General features: G+C 40.3%; 1 protein-coding gene across 2 annotated transcripts; it reads left to right on the forward strand.

The window, feature by feature from the left end:
* Window positions 1-1,379: 1,379 nt before the first annotated feature.
* LOC131943938 (serine/threonine-protein kinase MAK) lies at window positions 1,380-21,660 on the forward strand. 2 transcript variants are annotated; one of them, XM_059304325.1, is made up of 15 exons: window positions 1,380-1,852; window positions 5,246-5,364; window positions 6,032-6,156; window positions 6,777-6,917; window positions 10,424-10,525; window positions 10,835-10,946; window positions 11,139-11,260; window positions 12,895-13,017; window positions 15,682-15,775; window positions 16,157-16,243; window positions 18,162-18,239; window positions 18,924-19,680; window positions 19,846-20,134; window positions 20,358-20,789; window positions 21,231-21,660. In XM_059304325.1, exons 1-15 carry the CDS (start codon window positions 1,809-1,811, stop codon window positions 21,252-21,254), a joined length of 2,649 nt encoding a protein of 882 aa, XP_059160308.1. In that variant the 5' UTR covers window positions 1,380-1,808; the 3' UTR covers window positions 21,255-21,660. The 2 variants fall into 2 exon arrangements, with proteins under 2 accessions (XP_059160308.1, XP_059160307.1); XM_059304324.1 differs by having other exon boundaries at window positions 18,924-20,134.
* Window positions 21,661-21,925: the final 265 nt, after the last annotated feature.

The following is a 21,925-nucleotide window of genomic DNA, read 5'->3' on the forward strand; positions in this document are numbered from 1 at the left end:
CAGTTTCATTGAAAAAAATATTAGAAATTACTGGAGTTTAGTTACTTAATCTTTTGCGGAAGCTTACACAATCGAAGCCTAGAACTAATAACACAGCTCTTTAGAAAAATGCAAAAGGGTGTCGGTACGCTTTCTGAAGAGATGCCCAAAAGAAGATATACAAGAAGGTAGTATGCTGTTTGGAGATACGATTTTCCCATAAGCTACATAAGCACCTGGGTTTCGCTGATATGGAGTCTTGTACAGGGGGCAAGGGTGCAAACTGCACCAGGGTGTCCTTCAGCATCCAAGAGGTCATGGGTGCATTTCGTCACCTACATTGGTTTTAAAGAGCGCACTGCGACGCTACTCCTGACAGCTGGACGGTCGTTGTGGTGTTGTTCTATCTCACCGTTGCGGAGGATGATCAACGTATATATATATATATATATATATATATATATATATATATATATATATATATATATCATTGTATTTGTAATAAATTATTTCATTTGGTGTCACCCCCCCCCCTTCTCCCCACCTCAGACGTGGCTTGACGTGTCACTAATTACAATGCTCAAGCAGAGGCGTAGCGACCCTTCCCGGCGCCCGGGGACATACTTTCAATTTGGCGCCCCCTTGGGAGCAAATTTTCGATTTGCACCCCCCCTCGAACTTTTCATTTGCACCCCCCCCCCCCCCTCAAACTTTCAATTTGGCGCCCCCCCCCCCCTAAGGTCGGCGCCCGGGGACATATGTCCCCCCCCCCCCTCGCTACGCTACTGTGCTCAAGAAAACCTGTTTCCTCATGCAGCTTTTAGTTGGTGTCACATCCCCCCTCCACCCTATTGTATCATTTATTTAGCTGGATCGTTGTTTTTTTAATCTATATTTTGCTATGTTTGATTTGGGTCACACACCACCCCAGGTAAAAGTATATATATGACTGGAAGAAACTTTTCTAAGGAAGTCTTTGTAAATCCAATTTTAAGAAACTGAAATTCTAAGGCAGTCTGTATGACTATCATGTATGAAGTAATAAAGCTGGTTCAGAAACAAGTAGATCTAGAGGACTAGATCTAGTAGTAGTAGTAGAGTTGTTTTTGTTGTCTCTCCAGGTCAGCCCATCGTAAACGCACTACACCTCTGTTGGTGACCATCACACCTGATCACTACTGAGGCAGAGTTACATATAGATCTAGATCTAAGTCGAGCCTCCCCCGAGTGCACAAAATACTTGAAAATATGCATAGAATTCTAGATCTATATAAATCTAGTCTGGATCTAGCCGCGTTTTTCTTTTGCACACTTGACATTTATTATTCTGTTAAGTAGTCCTAGCCTTGCCCGCCAAAATTAGTTTTATTCAATTTAGGCCTAGATCTAGATTCTAGATCTAGAAATCTAGATCTAATCTAGATCTAACTAAATAGAATTAGACGAGATCTAGTCTAGATTTAGAATTTAGATATACTCTGGTCTACTCTGATGAAGATTGCTAGATCTAGAAAATCTAGTAGAATCTAGATCTCATCCTATGTCCTCTATACTAATACTAGATCTATAGTCTACTAGTACTAGTAGACTAGACTGACTAGAGTAGATAGTAGTTAAGTATAGTATTAGTTAGTAGTAGACTAGATGAGATCTTGATTTAGTTATAAATTCTAGTAAATGAGTAGACTGGTCTAGAGAGAAACAAGTAGAAATTTAGATCAAGAACAATTTCAGATCTAGTAGAAAGATTATCAGTGGTCTGACAGTGTCAGTGAAACTTGTAAAAAGTGTCCATAGGCATTAGTCAATGATAAGTCTGTTAAGTCAAGATGAGACAATCACATGCATCATCATTTTCAAGAGTTACCATTAGGTAGAATATCATTTCTCTAATTTCAACCCAAGTCTATTGCTAGATCTAGGCCTAACAGAAACATTATATTCATAATGTATTGTATAGGCCTAGATCTAGATCTATTTTATTTTTGCAAGTTTTTTCTTCAATTCCATCAGCACAATTCATTCAATCATGATTATCAAATGCCTCAATTGTGTTGAAAACTCAGTTTAATTTTTTAACATTGAGCCCAATTTTGACCCATTTCATATGTTGATTAGGTCTTCGTTTTTTATAGTTTGCTAATAGAGTTCTAATTGTATTTGTAAATTAGGCTAGTCTATAAAAGAATTTTAATTTTGGCCTAAAGATTGGAATCAAAGCCTGAGTACTTTTACTAACCCACTTAATGATGATAATTTAAATAACAAGGGGGAATGGCAAGTTTTAAATAATAGGGCTCCTTCTCCAAACTTAGAAAATAGATTCTGAAAATAATTCAAAATAGGCCTATAGTTTTGCCTGTCAACACAACACTATAGTCTATAGGCCTACATTTAAAAAAAAAATCTTTCTTTTTATCTACATTCTCAATAGGCTATATAATAATTGAATTAAAAGTGTGACAAGGGACCTAACTCAGTTGTTTCATAGTTGTTGGGGTACGGGTTTGTCCACTCTACTGCCCAGACACCCTTGTATTAAAACCTTGAGTGTAAGTTAATCACCCTTCAGAAAAGTGAAGTAGAACACACCTAAGCAACCGCCCAGGTGTCAAGAGCATCACTGGGTGCTCTCAAGAGCCACCAGTTACACTTTGGTAGGGTACAGCCCCATGTTTAGTTTAGCCATCAAACTGTGCCACCTGGTCCCCAAGGTATGGTGTTCTTTAACTAATGTAGGCGCCATAGTACTCATGGGACACCCCGGGGCACCAAATTGCCCCAGCCGGAGGACGGGCCTTTTTTTATTTAGTAAACGATTATAGTAGCCCATCTTATCTTTAGTGTATCGCACTATTTGAAAAAAACATAGGGATCATCACTGGGGAGCCCAGGGAGCACCTAATATAAATGTTGGGTGTATGACTCTACAGTTTAGTCAACAGTAGCCCACTGTAGCCATAGTGTATGACAACGATTACAGTAGCCCACTGTAGCCCTAGTGTATGACACTCTACAGTTTAGTCAACAGTAGCCCACTGTAGCCATAGTGTATGACAATGATTACAGTAGCCCACTGTAGCCATAGTGTATGACAACGATTACAGTAGCCCACTGTAGCCATAGTGTATAACACTCTACAGTTTAGTCAACAGTAGCCCACTGTAGCCATAGTGTATGACAACGATTACAGTAGCCCACTGTAGCCATAGTGTATAACACTCTACAGTTTAGTCAACAGTAGCCCACTGTAGCCATAGTGTATGACAACGATTACAGTAGCCCACTGTAGCCATAGTGTATAACACTCTACAGTTTAGTCAACAGTAGCCCACTGTAGCCATAGTGTATGACAACGATTACAGTAGCCCACTGTAGCCATAGTGTATAACACTCTACAGTTTAGTCAACAGTAGCCCACTGTAGCCATAGTGTATGACAACGATTACAGTAGCCCACTGTAGCCATAGTGTATAACACTCTACAGTTTAGTCAACAGTAGCCCACTGTAGCCCTAGTGTATGACAATGATTACTGTAGCCCTAGTGTATGACAACGATTATAGTAGCCCACTGTAGCCCTAGTGTATGACACTCTATAACATGAACGTAAGTGTCAAGCTGCTCATGGCGGAGCTCGTCGCACACCAAGTCATACCACCGCCAGCACGCCCCTTGTTCAATTTATCTATGGGACATACAGACAGACATAATTTTAATTTTTATATAAAGACTAGTGTGCCTGTCCCAGTGCGTTGCAGCTGTCCCAGTGTGTTGCAGCTGTCCCAGTGTGTTGCAGCTGTCTCACTAGTCAGAGGATAGCCTGGGGCAAAAAAGAGCACCCTGATTATAACGAACGTAGGCGCCATTTGGCTCACAGGAAAGCCCAGGGCACCAAATCGCAACCTGCAGGGGCGCCGGAGGACGCACCTGTTTTGATATAGTAACAATTATTGTTGCCCATTATGTCTTTAGTGTATAGCCTTTTTTTTAAATGAACACAAGCACCACAGTACTCACAGGGGAGCCCTGGGCGCGTCAGGTCACACAATAGCCAAGATGCTGACCCCTGCAAGTTTGAATATTTTTTTTGTAAATATCTCCCCAGGAGTATTCTTAACAACTTCCAAAAGTTTCATGGTGATCGGATGAAAGGTGTAGTAGACACACACACACACACATACATACATTGCTTTTTATAGGTATAGATAGATAGATAGATGGGTATTTTTTAAATTCTATTGTTTCCACAATTTAGTGCTGATTAAGATGGGTATTTTTTAAATTCTATTGTTTCCACAATTTAGTGCTAATTAATGATGGGTACTTTTGATTCTATTGTTTCCACAATTTAGTGCTGATTAAGATGGGTATTTTTTAAATTCTATTGTTTCCACAATTTAGTGCTAATTAATGATGGGTACTTTTGATTCTATTGTTTCCACAATTTAGTGCTGATTAAGATGGGTATTTTTTAAATTCTATTGTTTCCACAATTTAGTGCTAATTAATGATGGGTACTTTTGATTCTATTGTTTCCACAATTTAGTGCTGATTAAGATGGGTATTTTTTAAATTCTATTGTTTCCACAATTTAGTGCTAATTAATGATGGGTACTTTTGATTCTATTGTTTCCACAATTAAGTGCTGATTAAGATGGGTACTTTACTTTTCTTCATCTTCGTTCTTAATTTTTAGTGTTGGAAGGGATCAAGCCTTATCTGCCAGTGGGTTTGAACTCGAGACTTTTTTCAAATTTATCAACCATGAGCTTTTGCCGACTCTACCACGCCTCCAACACAATTAAGGATACGTGTCAACTGGTTATGCGCCATTGAGACCATTGACTCCAATTTCAGCTTGCTTTTCTTTTTGGATTTGCTTCCATAGCCTTTGTCCAACCAAGAACAAACTACAAGGCAGAAGTTGTTTGATTTTGGAGTTGTCTCTCCTAGAAGAGTGGCTGTCCCCAGCTAACGAGCCTCATCTGCCCGAGGGTTCGAACTCGAGACTTTTCGGTTCAGCAACCATGAGCTTTACCGACTCGACCACGCCGACCCCCATGGGTACTTTTGATTCTATTGTTTGGATCTTGGGTCTGTGTCCTGTGTATATCACATATACAATATTAATATTACTGCCAGATTAAATCAGGCAGTAAGGTTAGATTATAGATTCAACATTTGTAGGCTACCAGAAGCAACAAGCATGTTCAGACTTTGAAAATATTCACCATTTGTAGAATTCTCTTTATTTCATGTACCAGGAGCAAGAACGAGAACATTAGAGTGGCCAGCCAACAGATCCTTGCTAAAGTGAGTGGTGGATTGGAATTACTCTACAAACACATACAGGATGGGGACAGAGAGAACTGCTCACTTGAAGGTCATTTCCTTTCTGTACATGCTCACTTGAAGGTCATTTCCTTTCTGTACATGCTCACTTGAAGGTCATTTCCTTTCTGTACATTAGGTGATGTCAACAAATGATAGACGGGTCAAAAGTGGTTAGCCCATCTGGGGATAGACGGGTCAAAAGTGGTTAGCCCATCTGGGGATAGACGGGTCAAAAGTGGTTAGCCCATCTGGGGATAGACGGGTCAAAAGTGGTTAGCCCATCTGGGGATAGACGGGTCAAAAGTGGTTAGCCCATCTGGGGATAGACGGGTCAAAAGTGGTTAGCCCATCTGGGGATAGACGGGTCAAAAGTGGTTAGCCCATCTGGGGATAGACGGGTCAAAAGTGGTTAGCCCATCTGGGGATAGACGGGTCAAAAGTGGTTAGCCCATCTGGGGATAGACGGGTCAAAAGTGGTTAGCCCATCTGGGGATAGACGGGTCAAAAGTGGTTAGCCCATCTGGGGATAGACGGGTCAAAAGTGGTTAGCCCATCTGGGGATAGACGGGTCAAAAGTGGTTAGCCCATCTGGGGATAGACGGGTCAAAAGTGGTTAGCCCATCTGGAGATAGACATGCCAAAAGTGGTTAGCCCATCTGGAGATAGACATGCCAAAAGTGGTTAGCCATGAAATATTTTTCTACTTTGTCTTGCAGAGAAAAAGTCCACAAATGAGGATGGACATTTCATTCCAGAGGTGAATGAATTATTGGCTGAACGCTACCAAGTTGGCTCTCACATCACAAGCAATGGTCAGTCAGCTGTTCTGGTCAGGGCAAAGGTCAGCTCTAAAATTGCTCCTTCTCAGATGTTTAGATATTTCATCTACCATTGTTTTTTAACTTGGGTTGGGGATTAATTATCTATGGAGGTAATGACAACCAGTGGTCCAAGCCAGTGGTCAGTGTGTTTTTCTAAAATGTTCTGCAACATGTTCTGTTTACGAGAACATGGGGAAAATGTTGCCAGAAAAATTGGTTCCATTTCTTACAATGGGAAAATTAGTAAATTACTTCATTATGATTTTAGTAATTTAATGATTTCCATTCTTTTGGGAGTGGGGTGGTTAAGCAGCCTTTAAAAAGTTATTTTTGTATGAGAAATGAAATATTAACATTGCTTCGTAGACTTAAATAAATGTCATTATACTGTTGGTCTGGAATTTTCATAAAAGTCTGATAATGTCTGGAAAAAGTCTGGAATTTCATTTTTGAAAAGTTGTAGCCTACAAACCCTGCACCCCAGGCACTTTTTAAAAAGAGGAAACTCTGAAAGGAAGCTTCTAAATTCAGGAATTTAAAAAAACAAAACAGTTCCTCATAAGAATATGAACTCATTATAAATAAGAATGTAAGAAGTTGTACCTGAGTAGTCTAGAGTACAGAGGTTGTCTGCCCACAGGATCTCTACCACAGCCTGCTGCCTGTCGTGGTTAAAGTCATCCACTGCACCTACTTTGCTGTTGGCCTCAAAGAAATTCAAATGTTAAGGAAATTAAAGAAGGCCGACCCAAGTTGTGTATCTCATACAGTCCAGCTTCTGGTAAGACCTCAACCATTCCTTGGTGTCTGTATCTCATACAGTCCAGGTAAGACCACAACCATTCCTTGGTGTCTGTATCTCATACAGTCCTGGTAAGACCTCAACCATTCCTTGGTGTCTGTATCTCATACAGTCCAGGTAAGACCACAACCATTCCTTGGTGTCTGTATCTCATACAGTCCAGCTTCTGGTAAGACCTCAACCATACCTTGGTGTCTGTATCTCATACAGTCCAGGTAAGACCACAACCATTCCTTGGTGTCTGTATCTCATACAGTCCAGCTTCTGGTAAGACCTCAACCATTCCTTGGTGTCTGTATCTCATACAGTCCAGCTTCTGGTAAGACCTCAACCATTCCTTGGTGTCTGTATCTCATACAGTCCAGCTTCTGGTAAGACCTCAACCATTCCTTGGTGTCTGTATCTCATACAGTCCAGGTAAGACCTCAACCATTCCTTGGTGTCTGTATCTCATACAGTCCAGGTAAGACCTCAACCATTCCTTGGTGTCTGTATCTCATACAGTCCAGCTTCTGGTAAGACCTCAACCATTCCTTGGTGTCTGTATCTCATACAGTCCAGGTAAGACCTCAACCATTCCTTGGTGTCTGTATCTCATACAGTCCAGCTTCTGGTAAGACCTCAACCATTCCTTGGTGTATGTATCTCATACAGTCCTGGTAAGACCTCAACCATTCCTTGGTGTCTGTATCTCATACAGTCCAGGTAAGACCACAACCATTCCTTGGTGTCTGTATCTCATACAGTCCAGCTTCTGGTAAGACCTCAACCATTCCTTGGTGTCTGTATCTCATACAGTCCAGGTAAGACCACAACCATTCCTTGGTGTCTGTATCTCATACAGTCCAGCTTCTGGTAAGACCTCAACCATTCCTTGGTGTCTGTATCTCATACAGTCCAGGTAAGACCTCAACCATTCCTTGGTGTCTGTATCTCATACAGTCCAGGTAAGACCTCAACCATTCCTTGGTGTCTATCTCATACAGTCCAGGTAAGACCTCAACCATTCCTTGGTGTCTGTATCTCATACAGTCCTGGTAAGACCTCAACCATTCCTTCGACCAGTGACAGCTTCACAACTTTATTTTCTATACAGTTGATCTAAACCCCACAACACTCCTGCATTGAGTTCAGTTTTAATTGTAACTAGAATACCCGTCATCCGTTGGATAACTGTGGGCTTCGGGGGTCATCCATCAAAAAACATCACGTCTGTCACTCAGAGGCATAGCGACCCTTCCCGGCGCCCGGGGACAAACTTTTCGATTTGAACCCCCCCCCCCAAGATTTCGATTTTCAACCCCCCCCCCCTCAAACTTTTGATGTGCACCCCCCCCCACTCAAACTTTTCATTTGAACCCCCCTCAACCTTTCAATTTATTTTTCCAAACCATTTTAGCGCCCCAACATATGTCCCCCCCCTTCCCCTCCCCGCCTCCCCTTCCCCCCCCCCCCCGCCTCCCCTCCCCTCCCGCCCCCCCCCCCCTCCTCGCTACGCTACTGCAGTGTCACTTATCGTCACAAAAACAGACCCCACATTCAAAAATATGTTTTTTATCTTTTAAAAACACCGAAAACAACGATTTCGGACTATCCCTTCATATACTGACGTCACAGGTGACCTACTCAACTCTACTTCACCTGCCCAGTGTCCCGCCAAGTCTCAGACAACAAAAACTATTCCAGCCGAGCATGTCTCTGACCACACTATCCCTTAATTTGCTTAGGACAAAGAAACAGATGAACCCTACTTCACCTGCCCTGTGCCCCGCGAGGTCCTGATAGTCAACCTTATCATTCACATATAGGTCTTAAGAAAAAATAATTGAAAACGTAAAAAAAAAAAAAGTTCTATTAATGTTTATGACACTGACTTTAAAATTTAGCCTTCATTCTCCAAAGCAAATTTTAAAATGCTTTTCTGGCATATCTAGCCCTGGCCACCTATACAATGTTTAAATAATGTGAACACCCGCCATTTTGTTCGTGGTAAACATGGCCTAAAAATGATCGGCAGACATGCGTCCGGTCCGTACGCCATATTGTTGTTAGCAGCCGACCACGCCTCCAAGTTAGTGAGTAATCCTACTTTATCTAGATATAGAACGTAGATAACAAAAAAATCCCATGTATTCTCGAATTAGATGATCATTGAAGCTAAACAAAGATTTATATAAAATAATTAAGGCCCGAAATAGATTCTAGATGTAGAATTTACATTAATCTAGATCTAGAATTTACATTGAGTCTAGTGACCTAGATCTAGAATCTAGATCTAGGCCCTAGGCTAGATTCTAGATTCATAACTTTCCTTCGACAGCTGATCTTTAGATCTAGAGAAATTTATTGTAAAACTAAATGAAAAAGACAGTTGAAAATTGATATAAGTGTTGGGACGTAATAAATACAGCAAACGGACGTATTGTTAAAGTTAAAGCCGACAGAAAATTAGCTTTAGAACGCGTTAAACATTGGAATGGGAACACAATCTTCTTCGATAGGCCGCCATTATCGATGTAAAAAAATAAACACATCATGTGACGTCACTGTTTCCGTCGAGTCTAGTGGCTTTTCAAATATTTTTTAAAAAAATGGGTTACTCTGCCTATGAATAAATCAATTAATTAATTAACGTCTTTAAATAAATTTGTGATCAACAGTCTGTCTGCATTAAAAAATTATTCTCTACCTGCATACTATTTTACAGCTTTCCAGATAGAGTCGAACATATCACAATTTTCGATCGGACAAACAAATAAATATTCAAACATGTAAACAAACTTGACTTTTAGTAGTATATAGATGAATTGTATACATAAAACATGACTATCTAACCTGTGACTTGAAATAACACCCATTGAAACATACCTCTTACATTTGATTACAATGTGTTTTTGAATGGTGCAAAAGCTGGGGTCAAAATATGTTTCTATTCCGTTAGGGTTATAGCATCAAGGCTATCACTAGCTGGTTGGGTTAGGGTTATAGCATCAAGGCTATCACTAGCTGGTTGGGTTAGGGTTATAGCATCAAGGCTATCACTAGCTGGTTGGGTTAGGGTTATAGCATCAAGGCTATCACTAGCTGGTTTTTTTTTTTTTTGTGTCTTTTTTTTGTTAGCGATGAGAGGGAGTGAGCATCCTAGGTGTCTTAGTAAATCCTGTTTTTCTAGCTTGTTTTTGTCAGATTCTGTTTGTGTGTTTTTCATATTCAGCTCAGTTCTCCTAGTGCTGTCACTCAATAATAAAACAAGTAAACAATTTAAACAAGGTTATTTTGAGTTGAAAAAAACTTAAAACTCATGTTGGGAACTATTCCCTTCTTAATTAAACCTGACATTTCAAGTTGTAAAATATTTGAAAATACTATAGTGCTATATTTCGTCCATAAATGACATTAAGCCTTTGCAACCACAAATGTTTTTAGGAGAAAATGTGCCAATTATTAAAAAGCTTGCTACTGAAAGTTTTATAATTTATTCCTAGAATTCTTTCCTCCACCAAGGCCACATATGTATGGTGTTTCCCAGCTACGACAGCCGCTCAATCGCTCAAATCTTTTCACAAAAATACAGCAACAACCAGCCAGTAAGTCGTCCATTTCATATATCTAGTCTATGTTTGCTATATAAGGATGATTGTGTCTAAATGACTGGCTGATACCATCATGATTGTGTCTAAATGACTGGCTGATACCATCATGATTGTGTATAAATGACTGGCTGATACCATCATGATTGTGTCTAAATGACTGGCTGATACCATCATGATTGTGTATAAATGACTGGCTGATACCATCATGATTGTGTCTAAATGATACCATCATGATTGTGTCTAAATGACTGGCTGATACCATCATGATTGTGTCTAAATGCTTGCATGTTTCTACTTGACTAGTTGCTGCCAGCTATAAGAAGAGTCACAAGGCACCTACTATCTGCACTGGCCTTTCTAAAAACACAAAACATAATCCACGCTGATATCAAACCAGAGAACATTCTCTTACAAGGTAGGCTGGCCTCATATGTTAGGCTGGGCTCATATGTTAGGCTTATATGGTAGGCTGGGCTCATATGTTAGGCTCATATGGTAGGCTGGGCTCATATGTTAGGCTCATATGGTAGGCTGGGCTCATATGGTAGGCTGGGGTAAAATAGTTGTCACATTTAATGGTGAGACATCCTGGTTAACTTTGTTAAAGGTGAGGACTTAGACACAGTGACAATTCTAGACTTTGGAAACTCTCTGCATCACACACACTGTGAGCTGTCCCTCTACTATGACGACTTCGAGTTGCAGACATTGTCATACAGGGCTCCTGAGGTGAGTCTCTAGCCTACATATGCCATACAGGGCTCCTGAGGTCTCTAGCCTACATATGCCATACAGGGCTCCTGAGGTCTCTAGCCTACATATGCCATACAGGGCTCCTGAGGTCTCTAGCCTACATATGCCATACAGGGCTCCTGAGGTCTCTAGCCTACATATGCCATACAGGGCTCCTGAGGTCTCTAGCCTACATATGCCATACAGGGCTCCTGAGGTGAGTCTCTAGCCTACATATGCCATACAGGGCTCCTGAGGTGAGTCTCTAGCCTACATATGCCATACAGGGCTCCTGAGGTCTCTAGCCTACATATGCCATACAGGGCTCCTGAGGTCTCTAGCCTACATATGCCATACAGGGCTCCTGAGGTGAGTCTCTAGCCTACATATGCCATACAGGGCTCCTGAGGTGAGTCTCTAGCCTACATATGCCATACAGGGCTCCTGAGGTCTCTAGCCTACATATGCCATACAGGGCTCCTGAGGTGAGTCTCTAGCCTACATATGCCATACAGGGCTCCTGAGGTCTCTAGCCTACATATGCCATACAGGGCTCCTGAGGTCTCTAGCCTACATATGCCATACAGGGCTCCTGAGGTCTCTAGCCTACATATGCCATACAGGGCTCCTGAGGTCTCTAGCCTACATATGCCATACAGGGCTCCTGAGGTCTCTAGCCTACATATGCCATACAGGGCTCCTGAGGTGAGTCTCTAGCCTACATATGCCATACAGGGCTCCTGAGGTGAGTCTCTAGCCTACATATGCCATACAGGGCTCCTGAGGTCTCTAGCCTACATATGCCATACAGGGCTCCTGAGGTGAGTCTCTAGCCTACATATGCCATACAGGGCTCCTGAGGTGAGTCTCTAGCCTACATATGCCATACAGGGCTCCTGAGGTCTCTAGCCTACATATGCCATACAGGGCTCCTGAGGTGAGTCTCTAGCCTACATATGCCATACAGGGCTCCTGAGGTGAGTCTCTAGCCTACATATGCCATACAGGGCTCCTGAGGTCTCTAGCCTACATATGCCATACAGGGCTCCTAAGGTCTCTAGCCTACATATGCCATACAGGTTTGTAAACACGTTAACTTGAGTACCGTTAGAGCTAGGTTGATGAAATTTCATATACAAGTAAAAAACACATCTGAATTTATAAAGTACTAATAATATTTCACACCATTATACACATTTTGCTTGGTGTTCGCTTTGTGCGCAATTCTTTTTTCTAAGAGATTTTATTCTATTTTAAAAAGTTTCCGTATATTCGAGAAAGTTTAGGGGAGATCACTCCCGGTTTATTTGTTATTTGGCATGACTTTTAGTAGTGGTCAGTTTTTAGAGTAAGTTTTACCACTTCACTTGTTCATAGTAGAATGTATTTTAACCTTATCTAGTGATTTTAAAATGTATAGTATAGTGAAACCTTATCTAGTGATTTTAAAGTTTATAGTATAGTGACACCTTATCTAGTGATTTTAAAGTTTATAGTATTGTGACACCTTATCTAGTGATTTTAAAGTTTATAGTATTGTGATGTCTTATCTAGTGATTTTAAAATGTATAGTGTAGTGACACATTATCTAGTGAGAACATGAGATAAATTGAATGCCCTTGACCCTGCAGGTACTCCTTGGCAGCCATTTTGGTGTTGAAATAGACATGTGGTCTCTTGGATGTGTTTTATTGGAACTCTACACTGGTCATGTCATGTTCACTGGAACCCACAGGGCAAGCTTGTTGAAACAGGTCAGTCGACTGTTTGTCTTGGTTTTTTTAAACCAGTCAACAATGAAACTATAGTCGACTGTTTGTCTTGGTTTTTTTAAACCAGTCAACAATGAAACTATAGTCGACTGTTTGTCTTGGTTTTTTTAAACCAGTCAACAATGAAACTATAGTCGACTGTTTGTCTTGGTTTTTTTAAACCAGTCAACAATGAAACTATAGTCGACTGTTTGTCTTGGTTTTTTTAAACCAGTCAACAATGAAACTATAGTCGACTGTTTGTCTTGGTTTTTTTAAACCAGTCAACAATGAAACTAATGTCGACTGTTTGTCTTGGTTTTTTTTTTAAACCAGTCAACAATGAAACTAATGTCGACTGTTTGTCTTGGTTTTTTTTTTAAACCAGTCAACAATGAAACTATAGTCGACTGTTTGTCTTGGTTTTTTTAAACCAGTCAACAATGAAACTATAGTCGACTGTTTGTCTTGGTGTTTAAACCAGTCAACAATGAAACTATAGTCGACTGTTTGTCTTGGTGTTATACCAGTCAACAATGAAACTATAGTCGACTGTTTGTCTTGGTTTTTTTTTAAACCAGTCAACAATGAAACTATAGTCGACTGTTTGTCTTGGTTTTTTTTTAAACCAGTCAACAATGAAACTATAGTCGACTGTTTGTCTTGGTTTTTTTAAACCAGTCAACAATGAAACTATAGTCGACTGTTTGTCTTGGTTTTTTTAAACCAGTCAACAATGAAACTATAGTCGACTGTTTGTCTTGGTTTTTTTAAACCAGTCAACAATGAAACTAATGTCGACTGTTTGTCTTGGTTTTTTTTTTAAACCAGTCAACAATGAAACTAATGTCGACTGTTTGTCTTGGTTTTTTTTTTAAACCAGTCAACAATGAAACTATAGTCGACTGTTTGTCTTGGTTTTTTTAAACCAGTCAACAATGAAACTATAGTCGACTGTTTGTCTTGGTGTTTAAACCAGTCAACAATGAAACTATAGTCGACTGTTTGTCTTGGTGTTATACCAGTCAACAATGAAACTATAGTCGACTGTTTGTCTTGGTTTTTTTTTAAACCAGTCAACAATGAAACTATAGTCGACTGTTTGTCTTGGTTTTTTTTTAAACCAGTCAACAATGAAACTATAGTCGACTGTTTGTCTTGGTTTTTTTTTAAACCAGTCAACAATGAAACTATAGTCGACTGTCTTGGTCAGAGTTTCTTCCAGGCATCTCTTCGGGGGGGGGGGGGGGGGGGGGGCTTTGCCTTCTTAGCAGCTGTAAAAAAAAATAGATTAAAAAAAGCTTTAAAAAAAAAGTTAAGAATTATAAAAACTTTTTTATATAGAGAACTTGAAAATGTTTTTTTTTTTTTGTTTTTAAGGCTACATTTCTATTTATTTTTATCAAGCCTAAAGTAGAACCTGAAGTTTCACTATTGTCAGACAAGTTTTGATTGGATGTACAGAAACTCTTCTGAAAACACCTTTTTCTAGCCCTTTATAATCAAAACTTTGCAGATAAAATTTTTTAATAAAACTATACTTTTTAAAACCAGATGACCTAGTTATGCCATGTTTATATACAATGTCAGTCACTAAATGAAATAAACCGGGAGTGATCTCCCCTAAACTTTCTCGAATATTCTTATATAAAATAACAGGGGATGGAAACTCGGGCTATAGACATGATTTTTAATCCATTTTAAATACTTAAAGTTTTAAAAATAGAATAAAATCTCGTAGACAAATTAATTGCACACCAAGTGAACGCAAATAAAAAAAGCGCATAATAGTGCGCAATATTATTAGTACTTTTAAAATTTACATTAGTTTTTTGAGAAATCGGAAGTAGCTTAAATTACTACTTCCAGTCAACGGAAATTACTCAAAATTTAACAGAAGGTAGAGAATTAGATCTTTTACTTACATGTGAAATTTCATTTATCTATCTGAAATAGTACTCAAGTTATAGGCTTTTAAAACATTCAAAGTAGGAAAAGTACCACTTCCGGTTATCGGAAATCGCTCAAAAGTTGATACGGATCTACGATTTTGATAAAATACTTATATATGAAATTTCATCAACCTAGCTGTAACGGTACTCAAGTTATCGTGTTTACACACGGACAGACACACACACAGACAGACACACACACACACAGACATACGGACAAGATTGCAAAATTATGTTTTTCCGTATCAGTGAGGTGTAAAACGTCGAGATTTGTAAAAATCTCGATTGTTTTTTTTTGCACGATTACAATACTTTCTCTATACTACGTATATACGAGAAAGTAAAAACCAAATTGTTTTGGCTTTTTTTTTTAAATTAGTTTAGTTGCTGAAAATACTAAAACATTCAAGTCTTAACAAAAACCAAACTGTCAGGTTTTTATAACCATATTTATTTTAATAACATCATATGTGATTTCAACTAATTTTGAGACTATTCCTGTTAGTGTCCATTGATGCTAGATCTATCTTTGACATTTGGATGTTGACTTGTTCTAATAGGGCTGGAAAGTAGGTCACCAACCAGTTCTACAGCTCAATAAAACCTGCATGAGCCATAGAACTGGTTGGTGACCCACTTACCAGCCCTATTGACACTAGATCTGTATGTATATCTGTACTTGACATTTGGATGTTGACTTGTTTTCTGGGGCCAGATGATGACACTTCTCGGACCACTTCCAAGAGATATGATTTTTAGCGGCAAATTTTCATCCCAAGTGCCAAGTTTTTTTGCCTGTGTAAAACCTGGTTAGTTTTTTGCTTGAAGCAGACCTTTCTCATTTTTCTTTGTTGACTCAGGGTTGATAGGACACCCCTAAAGTATTTAGGTTCACTCATTTGCTTTTGTATATAAAATATTCCGTATGTTTAGTATGAATGTCAAATTAATAAAATGAACAAGTGTCCAAAGAACCTGTAGTGGTCCATACACATTTATGGGTTCCTCAGATGAATTTAAGAGACAATCTATGTGCTCTTTGACATGTAATCAGACATGACTTTTATTGGCACAATATTTGTATCCTGCAAATTGTGTTTTGTGTATGTTCATTTGAATCATCTAAAAAAAGGCCATAGAATGTACAAGCTAAAAAGGCCTGTATAATTATAGATTGTGTTTTATTTCAGGCCCCTTTGGTCTGATGTCATCTTTACCAAATCTAAGGGACTACAGCTTTGCCAGCTTCCTCTCTGGGTTGCTGACATACCAGCCAGGTTAGAACAGTTTCTTCTTTCTCATTCACAGGATCAGTGTTTCTTCCAGACTTTTTCTCCGGGGGGTGGGGGGGGGGGGGGGCGTAATTTCGTTCGGGGGGGGGGCCTGGAAGAAACTCTGCACAGGATCATTTTTTGTTGCAATCAACATCTTAACCCCATCTTACAGTGTGTTCTAGTGCTTTTATGTGTTCTAGTTCTGTCACAATGTGTGCCCTAGTAGTGTCATGTGTTCTAGTTCTGTCACAACGTGTGCCCTAGTAGTGTCATGTGTTCTAGTTCTGTCACAACGTGTGCCCTAGTAGTGTCATGTGTTCTAGTTCTGTCACAACGTGTGCCCTAGTAGTGTCATGTGTTCTAGTTCTGTCACAACGTGTGCCCTAGTAGTGTCATGTGTTCTAGTGCTGTCACAACGTGTGCCCTAGTAGTGTCATGTGTTCTAGTGCTGTCACAATGTGTGCCCTAGTAGTGTCATGTGTTCTAGTTCTGTCACAATGTGTGCCCTAGTAGTGTCATGTGTTCTAGTTCTGTCACAATGTGTGCCCTAGTAGTGTCATGTGTTCTAGTTCTGTCACAATGTGTGCCCTAGTAGTGTCATGTGTTCTAGTTCTGTCACAACGTGTGCCCTAGTAGTGTCATGTGTTCTAGTTCTGTCACAATGTGTGCCCTAGTAGTGTCATGTGTTCTAGTTCTGTCACAATGTGTGTCCTAGTAGTGTCATGTGTTCTAGTTCTGTCACAATGTGTGCCCTAGTAGTGTCATGTGTTCTAGTTCTGTCACAATGTGTGCCCTAGTAGTGTCATGTGTTCTAGTTCTGTCACAATGTGTGTCCTAGTAGTGTCATGTGTTCTAGTTCTGTCACAACGTGTGCACTAGTGCTGTCATGTGTCCTAGTGCTTTTATGTGTTCTAGTTCTGTCACAACGTGTGCCCTAGTAGTGTCATGTGTTCTAGTTCTGTCACAACGTGTGCCCTAGTAGTGTCATGTGTTCTAGTGCTGTCACAACGTGTGTCCTAGTAGTGTCATGTGTCCTAGTGCTTTTATGTGTTCTAGTTCTGTCACAATGTGTGTCCTAGTAGTGTCATGTGTTCTAGTTCTGTCACAACGTGTGCCCTAGTAGTGTCATGTGTTCTAGTTCTGTCACAATGTGTGCCCTAGTAGTGTCATGTGTTCTAGTTCTGTCACAATGTGTGCCCTAGTAGTGTCATGTGTTCTAGTTCTGTCACAATGTGTGTCCTAGTAGTGTCATGTGTTCTAGTTCTGTCACAACGTGTGCCCTAGTAGTGTCATGTGTTCTAGTTCTGTCACAATGTGTGCCCTAGTAGTGTCATGTGTTCTAGTTCTGTCACAATGTGTGTCCTAGTAGTGTCATGTGTTCTAGTTCTGTCACAACGTGTGCACTAGTGCTGTCATGTGTCCTAGTGCTTTTATGTGTTCTAGTTCTGTCACAACGTGTGCCCTAGTAGTGTCATGTGTTCTAGTTCTGTCACAACGTGTGCCCTAGTAGTGTCATGTGTTCTAGTTCTGTCACAACGTGTGCCCTAGTAGTGTCATGTGTTCTAGTTCTGTCACAACGTGTGCCCTAGTAGTGTCATGTGTTCTAGTTCTGTCACAACGTGTGCCCTAGTAGTGTCATGTGTTCTAGTTCTGTCACAACGTGTGCCCTAGTAGTGTCATGTGTTCTAGTTCTGTCACAATGTGTGTCCTAGTGCTGTCATGTGGTGCGTCCTAGTGCTGTCATGTGTCCTAGTGCTGTCATGTGTCCTAGTGCTGTCATGTGTCCTAGTGCTGTCATGTGTCCTAGTGCTGTCATGTGTCCTAGTGCTGTCATGTGTCCTAGTGCTGTCATGTGTCCTAGTGCTGTCACGTGTGTCCTAATTTTGTCTGTAAATGATCAAACTGTTTGAAACTTTTTCAGATGAAAGATTGACTCCATGGCAAGCATTACAGCATCCATTTATGGCTCAAGAGATTTGCATTGAGTTTTTTCTTGGAGGTTTTTTTTTTTAACTGATGTTTGTGTGTCTCACTACTGATGTGTGTGTGTCTCACTACTAATGTTTGTGTGTCTCACTACTAATGTTTGTGTGTCTCACTACTAATGTTTGTGTGTCTCACTACTGGTGTTTGTGTGTCTCACTACTGGTGTTTGTGTCTCACTACTGGTGTTTGTGTGTCTCACTACTGATGTGTGTGTCTCACTACTAATGTTTGTGTCTCACTACTGATGTGTGTCTCACTACTGATGTTTGTGTGTCTCACTACTGATGTGTGTGTGTCTCACTAATGGTGTTTTTGTGTCTCACTACTGGTGTTTGTGTGTCTCACTAATGGTGTGTGTCTCACTACTGGTGTTTGTGTGTCTCACTACTGATGTGTGTGTGTCTCACTAATGGTGTTTGTGTGTCTCACTAATGGTGTGTGTGTCTCACTACTGATGTTTGTGTGTCTCACTACTGATGTTTGTGTGTCTCACTAATGGTGTTTTTGTGTCTCACTAATGGTGTTTGTGTTTCTCACTAATGGTGTTTGTGTGTCTCACTACTGATGTTTGTGTGTCTCACTAATGGTGTTTTTGTGTCTCACTAATGGTGTTTTTGTGTCTCACTAATGGTGTTTGTGTTTCTCACTAATGGTGTTTGTCTTATTTGGTGAACATGAAGTGTTTGTTTATTCTTAGAGACTCCTGGCCATGGGTGTGTAATGAGTTTTGACTACAAGCACAAGCAAGACACCAGGACAATGTGCCCTTCTAGCACTAGGACAATGTGCCCCTATGTGCCCTCTAGCACCAGGAGAATGTGCCCCTCTACATTTGATCTACTGCGCTGTGGCACATCAGCAATGCCGCACATGTCTAATGTGGCCTATGTGGAGCCCCTCAACTCTGTGGCTAGGGAGGGACCAGTTTTGCTGGGTCAAGGGCATCCATCAAATGCTGTATGGCCGGGTGATAGCCCAGCTCATGGGCTGGTCAACGTGATGCAGTCAACATGCATCCAGTCGGAGAAAAAAGATACTCAAGTGAAATACGAACAGGAAACATTCCACCAACACGCCACATCTGACCAAATGGCCACATCTGACCAAATGGCCACATCTGACCAATTCCATTACAAAACAAGTGTTGGCTCTTTCAAGAAACATTCATTTCAAGTTGAGTCAAGAGACAAGGGCAGAGATGTCACCTTGACTCTACAAGACGAAGATTTAACAACAGTTAGTCCAAAAATAGCAGCCCCCCCTAGACTGGGGGTGTCCAGCTCTCCAAAGATGGAGGTAAGCGACAGGCCCACTGTGGACACTGGTCAGACCAGCAGCTGCAAGCCATGGTCCTTTACATCTGAGCCACAATCTTTTAATGACTTGCTTGCAATTAGGGACAAGAAAAAACATTTGGACACCTCGTACTCTGCTGGTAGTGGATCATACAACACCTCGTACCCTGCTGGTAGTGGATCGTACAACACCTCGTACCCTGCTGGTAGTGGATCATACAACACCTCGTACCCTGCTGGTAGTGGATCATACAACACCTCGTACCCTGCTGGTAGTGGATCGTACAACACCTCGTACCCTGCTGGTAGTGGATCATACAACACCTCGTACCCCGTAGAAGATCAATTTGCGTTTGTGGTTTCCCTACCTCAGCAGATTCAAGTTAAAAAAAAGCGTGCTTTTCCTCATGATACACTACTTGAAGCCAAAAAAATGAAGATCCCTCAGCAACACAAGAGGCAACCTTTTAGCCAACTAGAGCAGCTGGTGCCTGCCAAATCTACACAGTTAGGATTAAATTCCCAGAAAACTGCTGTGTTCCCCCAAAGAGTAAAAAACTGGAGCGCCCAGATGAAAAGTGCTGGAGGATCAGCAAGGTCTCACACTGCAACTGTAAGTTTAACTTGTGCATACTTTAGTATTTCCACAGCAACCCTTCGTCATGAATCTAAATGAATTTTTTTTTAAATATCTATATTTTTTAGGCAATTTAATATTCTCATTCACCTCTCTATAGTCATCTGATACATTCAAAGAATTCTCTCCAGTAAATTGACCCCAGGAGTCAGACCATGCTGAACTATTGTGGCTAAACTAACCTGTCTTTTAATTACAGAAACTTACAAACAGCCACAATGGCATAGAGCAACCTTTAGACAACAGCAGTGGCATAGAGCAACCTTTAGACAACAGCAGTGGCAAAGAGCAACCTTTAGACAACAGCAGTGGCAAAGAGCAACCCTTAGACAACAGCAGTGGCAAAGAGCAACCTTTAGACAACAGCAGTGGCAAAGAGCAACCTTTAGACAACAGCAGTGGCAAAGAGCAACCCTTAGACAACAGCAGTGGCAAAGAGCAACCTTTAGACAACAGCAGTGGCAAAGAGCAACCCTTAGACAACAGCAGTGGCAAAGAGCAACCCTTAGACAATAGCAGTGGCAAAGAGCAACCCTTAGACAACAGCAGTGGCAAAGAGCAACCCTTAGACAACAGCAGTGGCAAAGAGCAACCTCTAGCCCACACAGTTGGGCAGAAACACACAAATGAGGTGCTTACAATTAGGTCACTGTTGGATGATTTTATTTAACAGCAATATGATTATAGTTTATATCGCCAATGTGTACAGTATGTCAGTTCTAGTGGTTGCTATAATATACGCATGCGGGCAGGTAGTATTATAGAGCATATGTAAAATTACTTCTGATTTACCTATTCCCCTTTGGGCAATGTTTCTGCTATGGTGATTTTAAGAAATCATAATATAATCAGTTATAGTTATACATGTATGCACAATTCCTTACATGTACTTTGTAATATATGCACTAACTCATACATGTTATTGAATGAGTAGAGTAGAAGTATTATGTGAACTCTAGATATGTTTTATGAACGTCAGACATTAGTTGTTGAGTGTCCTTGTAAAGGTCCATGTTAGTCCTACTGCTGTCGTGTTTAGCATCCTAATATTAACTTGAAACTTATTTTTCAGCTGGAAATTCTTTTGTTGCCGTAGAGAAACAGAAGCTTCAGATCCAAGACTGCAAGTTATTAGTCGACATGGCCTATTCCAACTACTTTGAATTGTCCTCGACCCAGATGTGATTTACAATGTAATAATGTCAGCTGATTCATGTCACATGATAATTAGTGTTTGTTGTCAGTAATTTTATTACAAAAATTGAAAATATTGTAAAAGTTGTAATTGTAAATAAAAATAGCAACCCTAAGAGTATTAGTGTGTAGAATTTGCCAAACATGAAGCCCTCAGCCAGGTATAGATTGAGCTTTGACCCCAGTGAAGGTTCACTTTACAAGGGATTAAAAAAAAAAAATATTCATCTAGAGGACTCAAAAAATGAAAATGTGCTTTTCAGACGTAGGTCAAACAGATGTACTGACATTTGTGTAATATTGCACACCTGTCATTTAGCTCGGGGGGGGGGGGGGGTACATATGTTCCTAGGCGTCCCCTTAGGGGGTGCCAAAATGGGCTAAAAAAAGCAACTAAAAGCTCATTTTAACTGCAGTTTTGCATTATAAATATAAAAAAATATATGGGGGCAGTGCCAAATTGAACATTTGGCGCCAGGAAGGGTTGTTAACACCTCTGCTTTAGCTAACCATAAAATTATTACAACTCTGACTAATTTACTGGCTGTATTTTCCAATTTTCAAGTAGATCCA

The sequence above is a fragment of the Physella acuta genome, unplaced genomic scaffold (assembly GCF_028476545.2).
Source record: "Physella acuta isolate Inbredline_101_S28 unplaced genomic scaffold, ASM2847654v3 ptg000473l, whole genome shotgun sequence".
NCBI lineage: Eukaryota > Metazoa > Mollusca > Gastropoda > Physidae > Physella > Physella acuta.